At 44.7% G+C, this 20,940-nt stretch overlaps 1 protein-coding gene across 1 annotated transcript in view; it reads right to left on the bottom strand.

The window, feature by feature from the left end:
* tll1 (tolloid-like 1) overlaps window positions 1-20,934 on the bottom strand; it is a 414,199-nt gene extending 393,265 nt beyond the window's left edge. The window contains exons 1-2 of the mRNA XM_085962033.1: window positions 20,845-20,934; window positions 13,014-13,484 (exon numbers count right to left, since the gene is read on the bottom strand). Of these exons, the coding sequence (XP_085818159.1) occupies window positions 13,014-13,158 (145 nt within the window). The 5' untranslated portion in view covers window positions 13,159-13,484; window positions 20,845-20,934. The remainder of the gene's footprint in view (window positions 1-13,013; window positions 13,485-20,844) is intronic.
* Window positions 20,935-20,940: the final 6 nt, after the last annotated feature.

Raw genomic sequence — 20,940 nt, 5'->3', positions numbered from 1 at the left:
AGGTAGATAAACTGAGTCTACTGACTACTCGCGTAAGTTATCGGATTTATTCGTTCATCCGGGACGCCACCTCTTACACGGAGGCCATCACTATCCTAAAGGCCCAATACCAGAGGCCGGTAAACAAAGTGTACGCCAGACATCTGCTGGCTACACGCAGGCAGCGACCAGAGGAATCAATGGACGATTTCTTACAGGGCCCAAAGGACCTGGTCCGGGACTGTAACTGCAAGGCCGTGACGGCCAACGCGTACTCTGATGAATTGGTCCGCGATTCCTTCATCACGGGCCTCAAATCGAATTATATCCGGCAGAGACTGCTGGAGAAGGAGGTCCTGGACTTAAAAAAGGCAGTGGCCACTGCACGATCGCTGGACGTGGCCCAGAGAAACTCTGACTCTTATTTTTCCAGCCATGCGGCCCTCACCGCCTCGTGCGCGCCGAGGGGGCCGCCATCTTGGAATCAGCCACCTTCCCCATCCAGGTCTCAGACCAGCTCTACGCCACCGGAGTCCCCACACAGAAGTTCACCCAGGAGTCCTACTACAGCGGCAATGTCTCGAGGCCCGAAATGCTACTTCTGCGGCCAGGCCAAGCACCCCAGACAACGATGCCCAGCGAAGGATGCTACATGCTTCAAATCTAAGAAAAAGGGGCATTTTAGCAAAGTCTGCAGGGGTATCCGATTTCCAACTCTGTCACCGCCTCGTGCGTGCTGTGCGGGCCGCCATCTTGGGATCCGCCATCTTTTCCCAACTCAACGGCCGCCCAGGGCCCAACAGTGGCTTCGATCACGGTGGATCAATCCAGGCCACACCCGTTGACAAAATCCATGATGGACATACAGGTAAACGGGAATTTAACGAAATGTTTAATTGACTGTGGGAGTACCGAGAGTTTTATCCACCCTAACCTGGTACGGCGGCACTCATTAACGGTAACCCCTACACGGAGCAGAATTGCTATGGCTGCTAAGCCCCACACTTCGGACATTTTGGGCTACTGTGTGGTAACACTGACTGTAAAAGGCACGGACTACAAGGATTTTAAACTCCTCGTGATGCCAGAACTCTGTGTTAATGTAATCTTGGGCCTGGGCTTCCAGTGCCACCACGAAAGTGTCACACCAGCATATGGCGGGTCCCAGCCGCCACTCAGTCTGTGACCTATCAACCTTAAAAATCAGCCCGCCCTCTATTCGCTAATCTCGCTCCGAACTGTAGGCCCATAGCGACCAAAAGTAGACGGTACAGTCTGGAAGACAGACACTTTATCAAGGCGGAAGTGGACAGACTCCTGCGGGAAGACATTATTGAATGCAGTACCAGCCCGTGGCGTGCCCAAGTAGTCATAGTTAAAAATAGCGAAAAGAAACGGATGGTAATTGACTACAGCCAGACTGTTAATATTTATACCCAGCTGGACGCCTACCCTTTACCCCGCATATCAGAAATGGTCAACCAGATTGCGCAATACCGAGTCTTCTCGACTATCGACCTCAAATCCGCGTATCACCAGCTCCCCATTAGAACGGAGGACCGCCCATACACCACCTTCGAGGCGAACGGGCGCCTCTACCATTTTCTCAGAGTGCCCTTCGGGGTAACAAATGGGGTCTCGGTCTTCCAGCGTGAGATGGACCGCATGGTTGACGAGAATAAACTACAAGCTACCTACCCCTATCTGGACAATGTCACTATCTGCGGGCACAACCAGCAAGACCACGATCTAAATCTTGCAAGATTTTTAAAAACTGCCCTAAAGCTGAATCTAACCTACAACGAAGACAAATGTGTCTTCAACACAACCCGTCTCTGTATCCTCGGCTGTGTGGTGGAAGATGGGGTAATTGGACCGGACCCTGACCGATTACGCCCCCTAAAGGAACTGCCCCTGCCACACAATCCCAAAGCTTTAAAAAGGTGCCTGGGATTTTTTTCGTATTATGCCCAATGGGTGCCCAATTATTCTGATAAGGCCCGACCCCTCATTAAATCGACGTCCTTCCCACTATCAGCTGAAGCTCGGGAGGCTTTCACCAGTATTAAACAGGACATTGAAAGGGCTGCAGTGTGTGCAGTGGACGAATGCATTCCCTTTCAAGTCGAAAGCGATGCGTCAGACTTTGCCTTAGCTGCGACCCTCAATCAGACTGGGAGACCTGTGGCCTTCTTCTCCCGAACCCTTCAGGGACCTGAAATCAGGCACTCTTCTGTCGAGAAGGAGGCACAGGCTATAGTGGAGGCAGTGCGGCACTGGAGACACTACCTAGCCGGCAAACGTTTCACCCTGCTCACCGACCAGCGGTCGGTGGCTTTCATGTTTAATAACAAAGGGGGAAAATCAAGAATGACAAAATACTCAGGTGGAGGATCGAACTATCCACGTTCGACTATGATATTATGTACAGGCCGGGAGCCCTTAATGAACCCCCAGACGCCCTATCGTGGGGAATGTGTGCCAGCATTCATACGGACAAATTACAGGGTCTCCACAACGACCTCTGTCACCCAGGGGTCACCCGACTATACCATTTTATAAAGTCCGCAATCTGCCCCACTCCATCGAGGAGGTCAGGGCAATGACCAGAGCCTGCCGCATCTGTGCGGAATTCAAGCCTCGTTTCTACAGGCCTGACCGTGCACACCTTATCAAAGCCACACGGCCATTCGAGCGCCTAAGTCTGGACTTCAAGGGACTCCTTCCCTCTGCCGACCGTAACGTATACTTCCTCAATATCATTGATGAGTATTCCCGCTTCCCCTTCGCCATTCCCTGCCCAGACATGACCAGTGCCAAGGTCATCAAGTGTCTCTGTAATCTATTCTGCATGTTTGGCATGCCGAACTACATACACAGCGATAGGGGGACGTCATTCATGAGTGACGAGCTGCGCCAGTTCTTGCTCTCGAAGGGGATAGCCACTAGCAGAACCACTAGCTACAACCCCCGGGGTAATGGGCAAGTGGAAAGGGAGAATGCTACTGTTTGGAAGGCTGTCACGTTAGCCTTAAAGTCAAAAGGCCTTCCGACCTCCCGCTGGCAGGAAGTCCTCCCAGACGTGCTCCACTCCATAAGGTCTCGGTTATGTACTGCCACTAACGCTACCCCTCACGAAAAGATGTTCGTTTTCCCACGGAAATCCACCTCGGGCATATCTATACTCGCGTGGCTGACGTCTCCGGGGACAGTACTATTGCGGAAGCACGCGAGGCCATAAAATGGACCCCCTTGTGGAAAAGGTACAGCTCCTCCATGCAAACCCTCAGTACGCCTATATCGAATACTCTGACGGGCGAGAGGACACTGTTTCAATAAAAGACCTCACTCCCTCGGGGAACGGAGAGAACGATGGGAGACTACCCGATGAAGACCTACACTACAAAGAGACAGGACGCCCAGAGGTATCAATACCCAACTTTAACCTGGAGGACACTGCAGATAACCTGGAAGACACTGCGGAGGCCCGGACAGCAGAGGAACCAGAATCCACTCCCCTAGAGGCACCCCAACCGGCTTTGCGCCGATCACGGAGAACTGCAAGACCTCCTGACAGACTCACTTATACCAACTTTTAAGAAACATCACCCCGATGGACTAAATCTATAGAAGGGGTGAATGTAATGAAATCTGTTTGTCTTGGTCCTGTATTCGTTTTGCACTCATGTATATTACCCTCCCCCACTGTGTATAGTTTCACTTCCTCTTTCCCGACTAACCTGGGAGGTTCCAGGTCTTGGCTCTTGGCTCCGCCCCTGACTTCTCTTACATAAAGATCCCAGGATCTGTATGACTCATTCCTGTGAACCAGTCAGCGTGTTGAGATGTTAGCTCTGATCTTAGTGATTAAAAGCCAACTTGTTTAAGTCTAGAACTTCTAGTTTTGTGGTTATTGAAGGCCCATCAATAAACATATAACTATAATATATGGGGCAGTGTGATTAGCAGTTCAGTAGGCGCACTGCCTGTGGATAGAAACTGTTCTTAAACCTGCTGGTCCTGGTTCGGATGCTGCGGTACCGACGTCCGGACCGCAGGAGGGAGAACAGTTTGTGCCAGGGTGATTGGGGTCCTGGATGATGGAGCGGGCCTTGTTCCGGCAGAAGCGATTGTGGGATGATTGGGAAGTGGGGTGTGAGAAGGAGGATTAGGAATGAGCAAACTGTTGTTGTCCCCAAGGGCTTCAACCTCACCCGTTGCCATGGCCTCCATAACTTCCCCTCCAATGATGTCCAGCACTCACTCCTCCAGATGGCTCAGGTCCTCTATGGCAGCTTGCCCCCCACCTGTCTGCCGCTGCTCCCGGCAATTATGCGCCACCTTGGCCAGCAAGAGAAGGGGAAGTGTGTAAGTGAGTGTGGTGCAATGTGTTTGGGTGATGTGAAGGTCACTGCCATAGTTGAATAACTGTTGGTGTGTGCAAGGTGTGAGATGTGGGTGTAGGTGTTGCAGCAGTGGTAAGGTTGAGAGGGTGAAGTGAAGCTCTGATTGGGAGGTGCGAGTGATGATAGGTAGTGATTGTTGTAGGTGAGTGCTGGGGGGTGTGGTGCATTGAGCAGTGTGTGAGGCTTGTGGTGCAGATGGTGGGATATGGCATTTGCTGAAGCCTTCACTCACCTTGACCTGTCATGGGAGGTCATTAAACTTCTTGTGCCATTGGATGGAAGATCTGGGGACCACAATGCTGGCCATCACATAATCGGCTATCTCCCACCACAGCTTCCTGCCACCCTGCGGGAGGAGGACAGCCCGCCTCCTCTCCATGGCCACCACCAGTGCCTCCAGAACCCCGTCTGAGAATTTTCTGGCTCTCTCCCGTGCGGAGGCTCAGCCATCTCTTTGTAGTAGCATCTGCTTCCAAGTGGAATGACACTGAGGTGCTGTAGCATCAATGCACCTCCCCTTTAAGTACTGGAAAAAGCCTAGGCCAAATATGACTGGTGAATTAGACTGCACCAGATATTGGCCCACCTGTTGAGTGGTAAGCCAATGAGCACTGTTTTAGCACCGAGAGCAGCACAATAATCACGTTAATGAGGACTGAGCATGAATTTTCCATGATACCTAGACCAGTTTGACCTGGCGCAGCTTCATAGTGTTGGGCCTCGACACTGCCCGTTTACGGGCCATATCCAATTTCTAGGCCTCAGTGTTTAATTGACAGCAATCATCCTCATAATTATCAAAAGTTACTTAGCACATATCTTTCTACAGGTAATGCAGAAACCACCCCTGAAAATCTCCACGATTGAATTGCTTGCCCTATTCAGCAGGTTTACACAAAGAATAGTTAATTGGGTGGGTACCTGTGAATCCCTTGGGGGGTAATTTTGACTTTGTGCAATAGTGTAAAATGGGTTATAGTGATTAGACAGCTCGTTTAATGGAAATAAAAATCGGGAGAGATGTAAAACAGGCTGATGATCCATGTTACCTCCCATTTTATACCATTGTGCAACATCAAAATTACTCACAAGGAGTCTTAAGGAGAGGACAGGAGAAAACAAGAGGTAGGAAAAAACTCATGAATAAAATCAATGTCCTTCTTAATACTGCACTAGTATTTGCAAATTAATTAATAGCTTGTTCTCAACACTTGGTAAGGCAACCAAAATTCTTTTACAAACCTAGCTGAGGATAACAATTGATAATATGCGCCATGAAGAATTCCCAGACCCAGCGACAATTCTCTGTTTTCCACCCTTGTTTTCAAAACAGGTAGCACAATCTCGGTGGTCTATTTTGAAATATGTATGCCGACGACACCCAGCTCTACCTCACAACCATTTCTCTCGACCCTTCCACTGTCTCTAAATTGTCAGACTGCTTATCCGACATCCAATACTGAATGAGCAGAAATTTCCTCCAATTAAATATTGGGAAGACTGGAGCCATTGTCTTTGGTCCCCACCACAAAACTCTATTCCCTAGCCACCAACTCCATCCCTCTCCCTAGCATCTGTCTGAGGCTGAAGAAGACTGTTTGCAACCTAGAGTATCATATTTGACCCTGAATTGAGCTTCCAACCACATATCCGCGCCATAACCAAGACCGCCTATTTCCACCTCCATAACATCACCAGTCTCCACACCTGCCTCAGCTCATCTGCTGCTGAAACGTTCATCCATGCCTGTTACATCTAGACTTGACTATTCCAACGCACTCCTGGCTGGCCTCCCACATTCCACCCTACGTAAACTTGGTCATCCAAAGCTCAGCTGCCCATGTCTTAACTCGCACCAAGTCCCGTTCGCCCATCACCCCTGTGCTCGCTGACCTACATTGGCTCCCGGCTAAGCAATGCCTCGATTTTAAAATTCTTATCCTTGTTTTCACATCCCTCCATGGACTCGCCCCTCCCTAACTCGAATCTTCTCCAGCCCCACAATCCAAGATATCTGCGCTCCTCTAATCCTGCCCTCATGAGCATCCCTGATTTTAATCGTTCAACCATTGGTGGCTATGCCTAGGCCCGAAGCTCTGGAATTCCCTCACTAAACCTCTCCGCCTCTCTTTCCTCCTTTAAGACACTTTTGGTCATCTGCCCTAATTTTTCCTTATGTGGCTCGGTGTCAAATTTCATTTTACGACACTCCTGAGAAGAGCCTTGGGATGTTTTACTATGTTCTACTTCCACCTCCATAACATCGCCCGTCTCCGCCCTTGCCTTAGCTCATCCACTGTTGAAACCTTCATTCATGCCTTTGTTACCTCTAGACTTGACTATTCCAACGCACTCCTGGCTGGCCTCCCACATTCCACCCTACGTAAACTTGGCCATCCAAAGCTCAGCTGCCCATGTCTTAACTCGCACCAAGTCCCGTTCGCCCATCACCCCTGTGCTCGCTGACCTACATTGGCTCCTGGTTAAGCAGCACCTCGATTTCAAAATTCTCATCTTAGTTTTCAAATCCCTTCATGGCTTCATCCCTTCCTATCTCTAATCTCCTTCAGCCCCCCCCCCCCCCCCCCAAAGAGATATCTGCACTCCTGTAATTCTGCCCTCTTGAGGATCCCTGATTATAAAATCGCTCAACCTTTGGTGGCCGTGCCTTCTGTTGCATAGGCCCTAAGTTCTGGAATTCCCGGCCTAAAACCTGTTCGCCTCGCTACCTCTCTTTCCTCCTTTAAGACGCTCCTTAAAACCTCTGACCAAGCTTTTGGTCACCTGCCCTAATTTATCCTTATGTGGATCGCGGTCAAATTTTTTGTCTTAAAATACTCCTGTGCAGCGCCTTGGGGCGTTTTACTACGTTAAAGGCGCTATATAAATACAAGTTATTGTTGAAGATGCTATATAAATACAAGTTCTTGTTGGATTAGGAATTTCACCCAATGACATTCTATAAGCACGCCGAATCGTCTCAGTTCTCTGAGCAGAGTTTTAAAAACATAAGCAACGTATTAAAAACACTGCTAAATTTGTCACAGTCCAGAGCAAGTCAACAGCAGTCACACCACCAGTGGTTGGCTTAGAGAACTAGAATCGAGATAAATGCATCGGGATGATTTGTTATTGCCACTATTGTGCTATTGCCAGATTGTGAAGCTTTGGGTTTCTGTATATTTCCATTTGCTTTACTATAATTTCCCAACTTCACATCAGCAGTTTTGATGCAGAAAAAGAAAAGATTCTGAGAGCAACCTGTGTTTAAAATGACCTGCAAGCTAGCCAAATTACTGCTGTGATTTAATCAATTTTGTGCTTGAAAAATATGAAACTTCAGCACTAGTCACTTATCTCTTACATTAATGTGCAATCCATGCTGCTTTATGGCACTTTTTCACTGCAGAACCACTGTTACCGTAAGTGGTTCTGCAATGCGGTAAGGCTTCTCACCCTTGCATTTGCCGTTTACACTGTGGGGTGGGCACAGATCACCGATGGCAACACAGTTGGTCACAGATTGTGTTTACAGCTCTTACATTTCTGGATGCAAGCTTTTCCCAATGTTAGGGGGAGGTCCATATAGGCTATCAATATAAAAAGTGCTTAGACAGGCTAAGAACTCAGCCCACCTGCAGCCTGAAAAATAAGGCAGCTGTTGGCATCCAAGCTCCCTGGGGCACCCATTTTTTCATTGCCTCCAGTGGTAATCTCCTTCGAAAGTCAGGTAGTTCTTGCCCTTATTTACATTATTACAGCACTGCCCCCCAAAGCCAAGATTGTCTCCAGTGGCAGTGCTGTAATATAAATACCCATTTAAATGTAGATGCAAACTATTTTTTTGTATCTGTGTGGAATGTAACAGATAGCAGCATTCCAACAATGGGTATATGCCTAAAACATCATACCCCGTCTTTTCTCTTTATAGATGCTGAATGTTTCCAGCATTTTCTGTTTACATTTCAAATTTTTGATATTTGCAGTTTTTCCTTTTTATAAAAAAATAGTAAATCTGCTTTAAATGATTGATTGATCGATCCAGTAGCTGGTGAGGAAACTTCTCAGCTTTGCTCATCAGAGCTGATCGGTAATGTCATTTTGAAAACATTATTCACAATCTTTTTAATACTTCATAATTAAATGTTATATAAGGATTTGCTGCAGGTGTCAGTTTTGACCCCTTTAAGCAATCAATAAATCAATAGTAGCTGCTTACTGTGAAATACATTCCAATGCCTCTAAGCAATCTTAAGGCATCTGAATTTCAGATGAACTAGTTTGAACAGCGTCTTTGAACTATTAAGACTGATAAGACCCTCTCTTGCATTACTGCACAGCTATAAATCTCAACAATTTGCTGACATTGTTTGCTCATGTGTACCAAGATATGGACTCCCAGCCACCAACTGTCAAATAAAAAAGGATTTTAATTATTTTAAAGGACAGTTCGCATACATATCATAGCTATATTTTCAAACAATTTCACACAAGTAATGTTTTAACAAGTGTTCCAAAATTCCCTCATAAAAAAGGATATGATAAAAGAATAAACACACAAATGGATATGATCGCAATATCAGATCTACAACTGTGGTTTTCATTTTGATGACCAAATCAGCATGCATATTTGAGATGTTAGGTGCCAGACCTTTCTAACTCTAGCATATTTTGTAAAGCTTGATCTGTTTACTATATAGTGTCAGAAATGTTATCATATACTGGAGACAGAAGATTACATCATTAAAAAAAATTCACTATTAACATTCTGAGGCTGAAACATCATTTTGATCTGGTGAATTTTGGATAGCTGGATAGGTAAAACAATCACACACAGCTGCTTGGCAACAAACCCATTTTATTTTCTACTGTCCGATTCTATTGAACACAAGAACATAAGAATTAGGAGCAGGAGTACCATACGACCCTTCGAGCCTGCTCCGCCATCCAATAAGATCATAGCTGATATTCGACCTCAATTCCACTTTCCCGCCTTGTCCCCATAGCCCTCGATTCCTCTAGAGTCCAACTGGTAATGATCCACACCACAGCTTTGATAATTTGATAACATTCATCACTATGAACAGTATGTCTTGTAGGATTTAAATGTTTGTCCTGATTTCAGGTGGGGAAATAATCTGCCAACTGTTAACTTCGAATTGTGCACATTGGCTATTGCCAATGTGCACATGAGTATAAAATATATGTTTTGTACAATCCCAATCTTACTTTTCCCTACCCCTCTGTGTTCAAATGTGGGCTATCTGATTAGCACTGGTCAGATCACAATACCTGGTAAAATCACATTAAAATGGAATTGCCATAAACAATTTAAGATTTGTATTAGTTTAATACAGTGCAGTGGTGATTTCAACTACCACATTAGTCCCATTTACATACAGCCTGGTGCTCAACAGTTGATTTTAACTTGGTGGTCAATGCAAACTAGGAATGAGTTTGGAATCAAGTTCTGCATCCAAATCATTGATCAAATTTAGCATTTGCATTTTTTCCTTATTATTTTGCCACTCTGCTCGGTTTGGAGCTAATCTAAGCTTTGTTGGGTTTAGGACTAGATGCATTTTTATTATTGTTGTTGTTGTTATTTGTAATGGTGGGAATGTAAATTTGGAGCCAAGCCAACTTTTCATGTGGATCAGTTAATCTAGTTATTCAAATCTGATGAATTGCACTCAGTTCAAATTAAACTAAATCATTGCTGTGAAGTTGTTCAAACATCACTATATAAATGTTACCAATTCCATGTCAGAAATGTAATCTTGTATTAGAGCATACTGGAACTACTACACACGAAATCCCAAGTGACCTTGGTGTCCACATTCAAAAATACAATACATTTAGATGAAGAGAGCACTAATAAAAGTAATATCACTAATGCATGTAGGGAACAGTGCCATTGAAAGCTTACCAATAATCATGTGTAGTGTGACAATTGGAGCAATGGACCACTGGTATTGTTAGCTTGTAGGAACACAAGAATAGACATCAAATCTTAAATCCACCAGCTCCTCCCAGTCGGTACCCTGCAAGAGTCTCAGTTACACTAGTGTCATTTTAAAGTAACCCCCACTTAATCTTTGGGCCAATAATGTTGAGTTTGCATTCTACTGCAAATAGGGCATAGTTCAGATCTAAACCAAAGTGAATTAAAATTGAGTCATTCATAAAAATGGGGCTAAAATTTTCTTTGTTCTAGGGCTCAGTGTTTAAAATATTTGCTTATGCTAATAGTAGCACAGGAGAAATTCCCAAACTTAAGGATAACAGCAAGTGTACATTGGTAAGAAAAAGAATAAACATATTTGTAAAAGGTTAATGTGAATCTGCTGTGCACTCAGGGGCCTGAAAGATAACTGCAGAGATTGATAATGCAGACTTGATTTAGTATGTTTACGAGCAAGTATTAAAATATATTAAAAGTTTTAAATGCAATATATCTGACCTGCATGTATACATTGGAAAGTGAAGGTGCATCACATTTGAAAAAGTGGGCTGTAACTTAGTATTGTTGAAGGTAAATTTGTTCCCAATTTGCACATTGTACCTCTAGCAATACAAAACAGTAAATATTTTCAAATTTATCACTTAAAATAATCCCTATTATTTATTAGGAAAAAAACTGCCCTGGAATCACTTCTGTATCTCGGTCAAGCTTACGACCTTCAGTGTTGGCTGTGGCAGTGAATTCTCACCTACCTGCAGTGAAACACTGCTTTCTCATGTAAATCACAGAATGTGGTGTGATGTCCCTGTATATGACCCAGAAACAGAGTGGAGAGATGTTAGCCTGGGTTGAGGCCAGAAGCACAACTATGTACACATACATTTTAAAATCATTTGTTTTTAATTATAAATACCCTCCAGGGCAAATGAGAATAGTGAAAGCCATACTGTGGGGTGAGTGAAATTTCAGATACCTTTATTTGCATGCGAGGACCAGTATTGACTGGTTGAAAAAGAAGAAATGCATTAAAGGCACATCTTTGGAAAGGGAAAAAGTAGGAAAAAAGATTGAGTAAAGCTTTCACAGATTAACTTGAGAAATTCAGTGAAAGACTACCAAGTAGATGGAGCAATAAGATATGATATGATGATGGTTGGGAGTTGCCCTCACACAAGACAATTCTTACTCTATTTCATTAAAGAGACACTTGTCTTGAAAATATGCCGCGGATCTTACCATCCAAGTGTATAGGGTGTTAATTTAAAATTCCTCTCTCCGCTGTTTTAGTGGAGGCATTAAGCTATTTTTAACCAGGTGTCCATTCTTACACTGGTATTCAGAGTGACATTTTTGGGTCACTGCCCTTAGACCAAAGGAGGACCAAGAACCAAGTAGCTGACGCCATTGGGCTGTAAAATGTCACATGCAGTGAGGATTTCCTGCTGTTTTGGCGCGAATTGTTTCGTCGGGTGTACTCTTTTGTGCAAACCATAAACTGTAACTTAACAAAATGTTTTAAAGGAAACTTAACAAATCAAATTAAAATTGTATTCCCAGGGGTGGTGATGCACTCCCGTCCCTGCGGTGCCCACCGGTCGCGGAAGGCCTCGAGCTTGCCGGCGGACACCGCGTGCTCCATCGCCAGGGCCACCCGGGCGCGAACGTGGCCGTTTCATCTGGTGTAAAAGTTCTGAAAAGTTTCCTGCCGTCATGTGAATCATACAGAAAAAAATGCATGCCCCTTTAAAACAATGCAGCTACTGAGATGCGAATCCATCTTGATTTTAAATATATATATAACTCTGTCTACTTAAATTGGTCCTACACATCCTACCACACCTACCCTAAACTTTTCAATGACCTGGATCAATCGGAAGCGATGACACATGCATCATCCTCAAACCTCCCGCCAGGGGCACCCGGAGATGGGCGCGCACCTCCCGTCAGGGACCAGAATAGTTAAAGAAAATGCTGAAAAGGACAAAACATCATAACTTACGTCAAAGATAAAGGCAATGCTTATCATGCCGTGGGTTTATTCGGGAGTTGTAGAGCTCTGTGGTGCTGTCCCGTAAATCACAGAGCGCACTAGGCACATGTGTGAAAACAGCACCGAGCCTTGTAGCGCCCCATTTCGCCCCTATCCTGCAGAAATAGCAAACTGTCAATCGTGTCAAGGCATAATTGTACCCTCATTACTAGAGCTAGACAGTCACCGCAAGCAACACACAGCCTGCATGTTCTAACTGCTTCAAGTGCCGGATAAGTTGCAATGAAACATAATATTTCCAGTTAAACATCGATTGGGATACTAACTAAATCCAAAACGAAACGTGCAACTCATTTGAAAAAGCAAATCATCCCAATGCAGGATTAAACGATCCACTATGGTCAGAAAGCGATCTGGGGTACTTTCCAGTTAATTTGGAGTGTAGGTAACAATATAAACTGCCTAACGTCAGCAATGATCAGCAGTGTTCAGTAGCTCTCACATGAGGTGTAGTGTTAAATAACTGCCAACAAATCCAGCTTTCGGAAGTGCACAGCTTAAATGTTTAACAAACCATTTCGTGCCAAGTAAAACTTTCTGAATGCACTACTATTATCGTTTCAGACCTTTCGTTCGCATAGAGGGGGAAGAAATCAGTTGGTAGTTCACTTACCAGCTTTACACGGGTCTTTATAATCAATGACCTCCGCCTTTTCTTCATCATAGTAATCATAAGTGTAATCATATTCGAGTCCACTAATCCAGTGGAGTTTCCCAGATAGAGACAATCCGGTGAGTAACAGTGCAATTACATTCATTTTTAAAAAAATATGTATTGATTAAATGCTGCTTGGGTTGATTGTGGAAAAACTACTCCATACAGTCTCGGTATAAGATATGTATATATATTGAAATAAGGTGGAAGGCAGATGTAGACGGTGGAATTTAGAAGGGTAATGCAAAGCCTATGTTGCTCAGAGCTCCGACGGAGGTTTGATTAATGTCAGCTTTGTAAGTTGGTTCGTTGTAACTGGAGTTTCCCCCTGCTATCCGTTCGTTGCCTTGTTAATCCTGCCGATTTTTAACCTTCACGATGGATGAGGTCGCTGTGGGAAGATAGCGTCCAGTGTTCTGTACATCCACTCTGCAAAAGCACAGTAGAGCATAATTTAAACAAAGACCTAGACAGCTTCTGAGCAATGATGACATCCACGACAGAGGCAGGGTGCCAGCAATAGCACTTTTCTGCTAACTTACGAAAATCCTATAGGCATATAATAGTCGTCAGCAGCCGCGAGCATCCTGCTTACTTATTCATACAATCAGGGTCATCCGGACCACTTTGATCGCTTTTCTTGATAAAGCAAACTTCACAGCAACAGCAGCTACGTCGCGAGAAATAAATAAAAGCTAAGGTCATGGAGTGGCTAAAGACGCCTCTCGGTCTCTAGCCGAGGAGTACAAGAGGCTGGGTTTTCAGTGATGAAACTAAACCCCAGTGAGAGAGGGAGGGAAATCCACAGCTGCTACAGCAGCTGATTGTAGTTTCTTACGAGGTGATAGTTCAGTAGAAAAAATCGTCTCTTCCCCCACTTCCCCGATGAAACACCGAAAACAAAAAGGGGAATGTTTCTTTTAAGTACAAAATATATACAAGTTTCGTTTCACTTTGCCTTTGTATACCTTAATCTGCATATAAAACGTATAGCAACCTACACCTGTCAAAAATAATCATTTCTTTGCTCTTCCCCCCCCCCCCCCGCGATTTTCTCCGCTTCTCTGGGCTAGGATTCCACAAGCACTGCATACCCTTTGATGTACAGTTATGCGTGAGCCCGGACAGTGGGTGTCAGCAGGCGATTAGACTGCTGGGGGCAGTACAGCCAATCTTGATCTCACCCGACATGAACATTTCCAGAACGGGCAATCAGGAGCAGGAAGCCCAATCAGTTTTCTTCTCCCGAATCCAGCAGTATTGATGTCAATTATAGAGCCCCACTGTTACTGGTGAGGTCAGCTAACTCGGTACAGACAGGGGTTCAGAACCTGGCATCTATGCTAATCTGTCTGGTTTAGCCACTTTCTGCCTTAACTAGTGGCAGGGCAGGATAACCACATACCATATCCAAAAGTGTACATCATTTCAAAAAGTAGTGGGAGCTTCAAACAAGCACAATACTTAATAATGAATATAATAGTTGATTTCTGTAATAGAATTAACCTTTTAGATGGTGATACTTCATTGGAGTCTTGCTATAAAGAATGAACTTGCATTTATATAGCGTCTTTCACAAGCTCAGATTGTCCCAAAGTGCTTTGTAGCTAATAAAGGTAAAGGCATATAAATACACTACCTAATCCAGCCACAAAACCAAGTTCGAGATGATGTATTTATCCAGATTAAATTGTAGGGTTATAGGTTACGAGTGGATAGACTAGCGGTTCATGCAAAAGAAACAAGTAGCATCAAATTCATAAGTGCCATGGGGACAAGTAAGGTATAGCACCTGTGGATGTTGATGGTTTATTTTTGTAGATCACTGGACTCCATATATTTTGTTCATATAATTGAGATTTTATACTTGCATATATAAACGTAATTATGTATTGGAAAAAGCTCTCCCTAAGTCACTTACAATGGCACTTTCAAATTCCCAACTGTTCAGCCTTTGGTCCTCCATTTCTACAGCTACCAATTTGCTCAATCACACCCTCACCTCTAACTTTGATGCCCTTGTCCGCATAAATTCCATTACTCTCTCTCACCCTGGTCATTCCCCCTGATCCGATCCTCAACTCTGCTGCCTTAAGTCCAAGGGACGCAGACTTAAATGTTTATGGCGGACAACTGGCTTAGCCATTCATCACCAGATCTGGCTGGACCACATAAAGCACTATCGGGTCCTGCTCTCCTCTGTTCACTATTCAAGGATCACCCTGGAATGCAAAGATAACTCTCAGCTTCAGGGCAGCACGGTGGCATAGTGGTTAGCACTGTTGCCTCACAGCGCCAGGGACCCGGGTTCAAATCCGGCCTCGGGTGACTGTCTGTGTGGAGTTTGCACATTCTCCCCGTGTTTGCGTGGGTTTCCTCCGGGTGCTCCGGTTTCCTCCCACAGTCCAAAGATGTGTGGGTTAGGTTGATTGGCCATGATAAAAATTGGCCCTTAGTGTTAGGGGGGATTAAATACGTGGGGTTACGGGGATAGGGCTTGGGTGGGATGGCTGTCGGTGTAGGGACCGGGTGCTAGGGTTTGGATGATCAGCCATGATCTCGTTGAATGGCAGAGCAGGCTCGAAGGGCCGAATGGCCTACTCCTACCTTCTATGTTTCTCTACACTAAAAACTGTCTTCTTAAATTCTTCTCCTCTGTCCCCTCCATCCTCACCAACAACCTGTCCCCTCCATCCTCACCAACAACCTGTCCTCTCCATCCTCACCAACAACAAGTGCAAGGAACTCATGAACTTTTGTCACTAAGATTGAGACCATCCATTCAGCTGCTTCCCTAACCCACTGGGCCAAACTTCCCCTAAGGTTTCCCACTGCCTTAGCCCTGAACTCGCATCTTTCTCTATCTCCCCTCATGCCCTCTCCGAGCTGATCTTGTCCACGAGACCCACCTCCTGCTCGCTCGACTATATTCCCACTAAACTGCTAACCTCCCTTTCCTCTCAAGTCCTTGAATGTGTTGGTGCCCCTCAAATCCATTGCATCTTTCCCACAACACCATATTTGAACCCCTCCAATCTGGTTTCAGCCCCCTGCCACAGCACTGAAATGGCCCTTATCAAAGTCACAAATTAAATCCTATGAGACTGTGACCATGGTAAACTATTCCTCCTCATGTCTGCAGGCTTTGACACTGTAGGCCACACCACCCTCCTCCAACATCTCTACTCTATCGTCCAGCTGGGTAGGACTGCCCTCACCTGGTTCCATTTCTATCTATCCAGTCATAGCCAGAGAATCACCTGCAGTGGCTTCTCTTACCATTCCCACACCGTTACCTCTGGAGTCCCCCAAGGCTCTATCATTGGCCCCCTCCTATTTCTCATCTACATACTGCCCCGTCATCCGAAAATACAATGTCAGATTCCACATGTACACTGCTGACACTCAGTTCTACCTCACCACCTCTCGACTCCTCCACTGCTTCTGATTTGTCAAGCTGCTTGTCCAAAATCCAGTTCTGGAGGAGCAGAAATTTCCTCCAACTAAATATTGGGAAGACCAATCATGGTCTTCAGTCCCTGCCACCAACTCTGCTCCCTAGCCACAAACTCTATCCCTCTCCCTGGCTGCTATGAGGCTGAACCAGATCATTCACAACCTTGGTGTGCAATTTGACACCGAGATGAACTTCCAACCTCATAGCCACGCCATCACCAAGACCGTCTACTTCCACCTCCATAACATCACATGACTCCACCCTGCCTCAGCTCATCTGCTGCTGAACCCCTCATCCCTGCCTTTTTTACCTCCAGACTTGACTATTCCACTGCTCTCCTGGTTGACCTCCCACCTTGCACCCTCCGTAAACTTGAGCTCATCCAAACCTCTGCTTATATCCTAAGTCGCATCAACTCCCTTTCACCCATCACCCCTGTGCTTGCTGATAGGCTCCTGGTCCAGCAAAGCCTCGATTTTAAAATTCTCATCCTCATTTTCAAATCCCTCATGGCCTTGCCTTGCCTATCTTAGTAGCCTCCTCCAGCTCTACAACCCTCCAAGATCTCTGTGCTCCTCCAAAATGATCTCTTGCGCATCCTCGATTTTCATCACTCCATCTTTGGCAGCCGTGCCTTCAGCTGCCAAGGCCCTAAGCTCTGGAATTCCCTCCTCCTCCTCTCTGTCTCTATCTCCCTCTCTCCTCCTTTAAGATGCTCCTTAAAACCTATCACTTTCCTGTCCCAATATCTCCTTAAGTGGCATGGTGTCAAATTCTGTTTGATAATGCACCTTGGGACATTTTACTATGTTGAAGGTGATATATAAATGCAAGTTGTTGTAGCCCTAATTTTGACTATTTTAGCTATTTTTGGCAGGTCTTACTAGTGTACATGTAGGAACACAAGTAGGCAATTCAGCCCCTTGAGCCTCATCAGGAGTGATCTGTATCTTAATGCTATCTACCTACCCAGGTTTTGTAACCTTAATACCCTTGCCTACCTAAGTCTATTAATCTCAGTTTTGACATTTGATTGACCTAGCCTCAACAGCTTTTTGGAGGAGAGAGTTCCAGTTTTCCCACTACCCTTTGTGTGAAGAAGTGCTTTCTGACATCAGCCCTGAATGGCCTAGCTCCAATGTTAAGGTTATGCCCCTTGTTCTGGACTCCCCCACCAGAAGAAATAGTTTCTCCCTAACTATCCTATCAAATCCTTTAATCATCTTAAACACCTCAGTCGGATCACCCTATATTCAAGGGAATACAACCCTAATCTATTCAACCTGTCCTCATAATTTAACTCTTAAGCCCCCTTATCAGTCTAGTGAATGTGCGCTGCACCTACTCCAAGGCCAACATATCCTTCCCGAGGTGTGGTGCCCAGAACGGAACACAGTACTCCAGATGGGGTCTAAACAGAGCTCTATATAACTAATATAAACTTCCACACACTTGTATTCCAGCCCCCTTGAGATAAAGGACAACATTTCATTAGTCTTTTAAATTATTTTTGTACCTGTCCACTAGCTTTTAGTGATTTCTGTACTTGGACCGCTAAATCTCTCTGCTCCTCCACAGTTCCTAGCTTCTCGCCATTTAGAAAATACTCTGATCTATCTTTGACATTCAAAGTGGATGACCTCACTTTCCCACATTGGGCAAAACTGTGGCAAATAAAAGTTCACTCACTTAATCTATCAATGCTCCTTCGCAACTTTCTGCTTCCATCTATAATAATATTTAGTGTGCCACCTAACTTAATTTTGTCAGCAAACTTATATATGGCTCTTTTTTCCTTCATCAAAGTCATTTAGAAGTATAGTGAAATAATAAAATCTGAGGCCCCAGTACAAATCCCCGGGGGCACCACTAGTCACAGTCCCCCAATTTGAGTACATACCCATTATCCCTACTCTGTCTCCTAGCTCCTGGCCAATTCCTTATCCAAGCCTAGGTTACCTCCAATTCCATGCGCTCTCATTTTTGTTAACAAAATGTGTACAGTACTTAGAAGTTGCAGTGTAACACATGCACTGTTCAGGAGGTGCTCTGTAGTCAGTTTGAAGCCAAAGCTTGAAAGATGCAATAGAGGTTTCATAAACCTCTGCCAGCAGTAATTGATCCTTGTTTTTTGTTGTTAAGCACAAAATTGAGAAACTCAGTAATAAAATAAATTGTTGGTAGCATTGTTCAAGATAAAGAATTAGTGCTGGTGACTTTTTATGCAGTTTGCAACTAATTGAAAAACGAAGTTCCAGGCTAAGTGGGTAAATAAACCACTTGGTGTAGTCCCAAGCCATACCAACTAGGAAGGCTCCACACATCTCAGCCAGAGGTGGTAGTAGAGTGGCGCTACAATTGGTTGCAGAACCGCTGAGCTGGTGAGGGGGAAAATGCTGCCCCAAAGGATACAAGTCCTGATTGTTGTCCAGTGGTTCCTGATGGAAGGTCAAATCAGGCCCAGCTGTGATGCCCCAACAGTCAAACAGTCCACCAATGCTCATTCTCTAGGTTTACACACGCAAAATGAACAATTGACTGACGTACTACAGGGCTGCTGGTAGTATCGTCACACATTGTGTATTATTGACTTCAGGGGAAGAAGGGAGAAAGTAGTGTGAGGAAAAAAAAAAGCAAAACAAAGTTCCATCAGTAGCACAAAATGCCACGGACCATCAGACAAAAAATATGGGAACATGAGAAAGTCCAGAGCAAGAAAAGGCTATTGTGAGCCAATTCCAGAGTCCCTGAATGATTATTCTAGATAAATATATCAATGGGTACGCGTTAAAAAATGCAGCTTAACCTATAGTCCGATTACCAGTGTATTGCGGACACAGGTATGATGCCCGTGTTGTTTTCGGAACACTTAGTTCCCGATATGAAATGATGTTGCTTGTTGACATCACCCTCTAATCAGGTGCAGAGCTACTTAAACATATGGGCAGAACTCTGCTCACTGGCCTCAACTGATGGTGATGATTATTACATTAGGTCTTTAATAATATCATAAACCTAGGGTTCACTGTTGGAAATGGTGGAGCAAACCGCCCGAAAATCTTCAAGATGTTTTACACCGGTTAAAGTTACAGTGAAACTGAAGTGGCGTAGGGGCTACCTCCTCCGGCTGCTCTCACGCTGCTAGAATTGGTTCATGCAAAGCACTTTGTCATAGTTTGTTTATCTTGCGAGAAGGTAAAAGAGGTCTTGACGGTATAGCTCGTTAGCACCGCCGGCCGGTTCTTGAACCATTCACGACGTGGTATACACAGCGACCAGAGTAGGTCTGGCCCTTGTGTGGGCAATGCGAAAACCACTTTATAGTTGTACTTAGTATAACCGTCCCATAATATCAATTAACTGGTGCTTTTTTTGGACGGGAAGAAATATAAACACTACATCAAGAACAAAATACCAGTTAGATCTGTTGCAACTGGCTTGTAAGTCAAGTTCACATGTGCCTAATCGCTTTTCGGGGGGTGGGGTGGGATAGACCAATAAGAGGTTCAAGTAGTGAGAACTGAAGCGAATAATTATTAAATCCTCAACTGTCTCTGCTACAGTTATCATTGACTCATCGTCTCGTCTATCAAATTATACCCCTTAAAACATAAAAAAGAGAAATCCTTGTCCGTGTAAAACTTCAGCAGATCAGCCAAGAACGAAGCGCGAGTTGCTAAAATCTGATCGCCGCGTCTTTATATCACTGTCCTATCCGCTTTTTGTTATTGTCCAATATTAATGCATTCCCCCCTGGTAAAAGTTTCTCCTGCCTGCTCATCTAGAGTATGGGCCACTGAGAATGTCCTTACCGGATCGTGGAAGTTTGTTGAAACGTGAAGCCTGGTGTTTACAAATGATACCAGAATATTGGAGAACAATTCAGTACATGGCCTTAATCAAGGTTTTTTTAAAAACATAGATCGAACTACCAGTTTAAAATGACATTTTATGATCCCTCCAAAAGAAAGTGCAGCCTGAAGGCGTTTTAAAGTCATCCTCTCAGTATTAATCTACTGCACGGTATTTCCTGATAATCAGCAATGAGTGACATTACGAGAGCCAGTCTGATATATCACCAGAGAACACTTAAACCACAGGTACCCACACACCAACGCTCAGCTTGCCCTGAAAATAACAAGATTCGCACAAAAAGCTTCAATTTCATCACTTAGTCTTTTTAGACGATTGCTTTAGCTTTCAGCCTAAATGACAATCGTTATTTAGAATCGCCGTGGAAAAAGACTTGCCCCCTAAAATAAATCTCTAACCTTTCCGACTAAATACTTCATCGGGTTCGACAGGCAAAGAAAAGCCAAGTGCTGCACATACCTTAGATGCACGGGAACGAGCAGTGGAGTTCAGGAGCGGCGCAGAGCTGCTATTGAAGAGTTTGTATTCTACTTCTCGCTTTACTCATTCCGGGGG

The sequence above is a fragment of the Somniosus microcephalus genome, chromosome 2 (genome assembly GCF_052327205.1).
Source record: "Somniosus microcephalus isolate GS21.2 chromosome 2, FLI_Smic_1.0, whole genome shotgun sequence".
Taxonomy (NCBI): Eukaryota; Metazoa; Chordata; class Chondrichthyes; order Squaliformes; family Somniosidae; genus Somniosus; species Somniosus microcephalus.
This window is presented reverse-complemented; position numbering and strand designations above follow the sequence as displayed.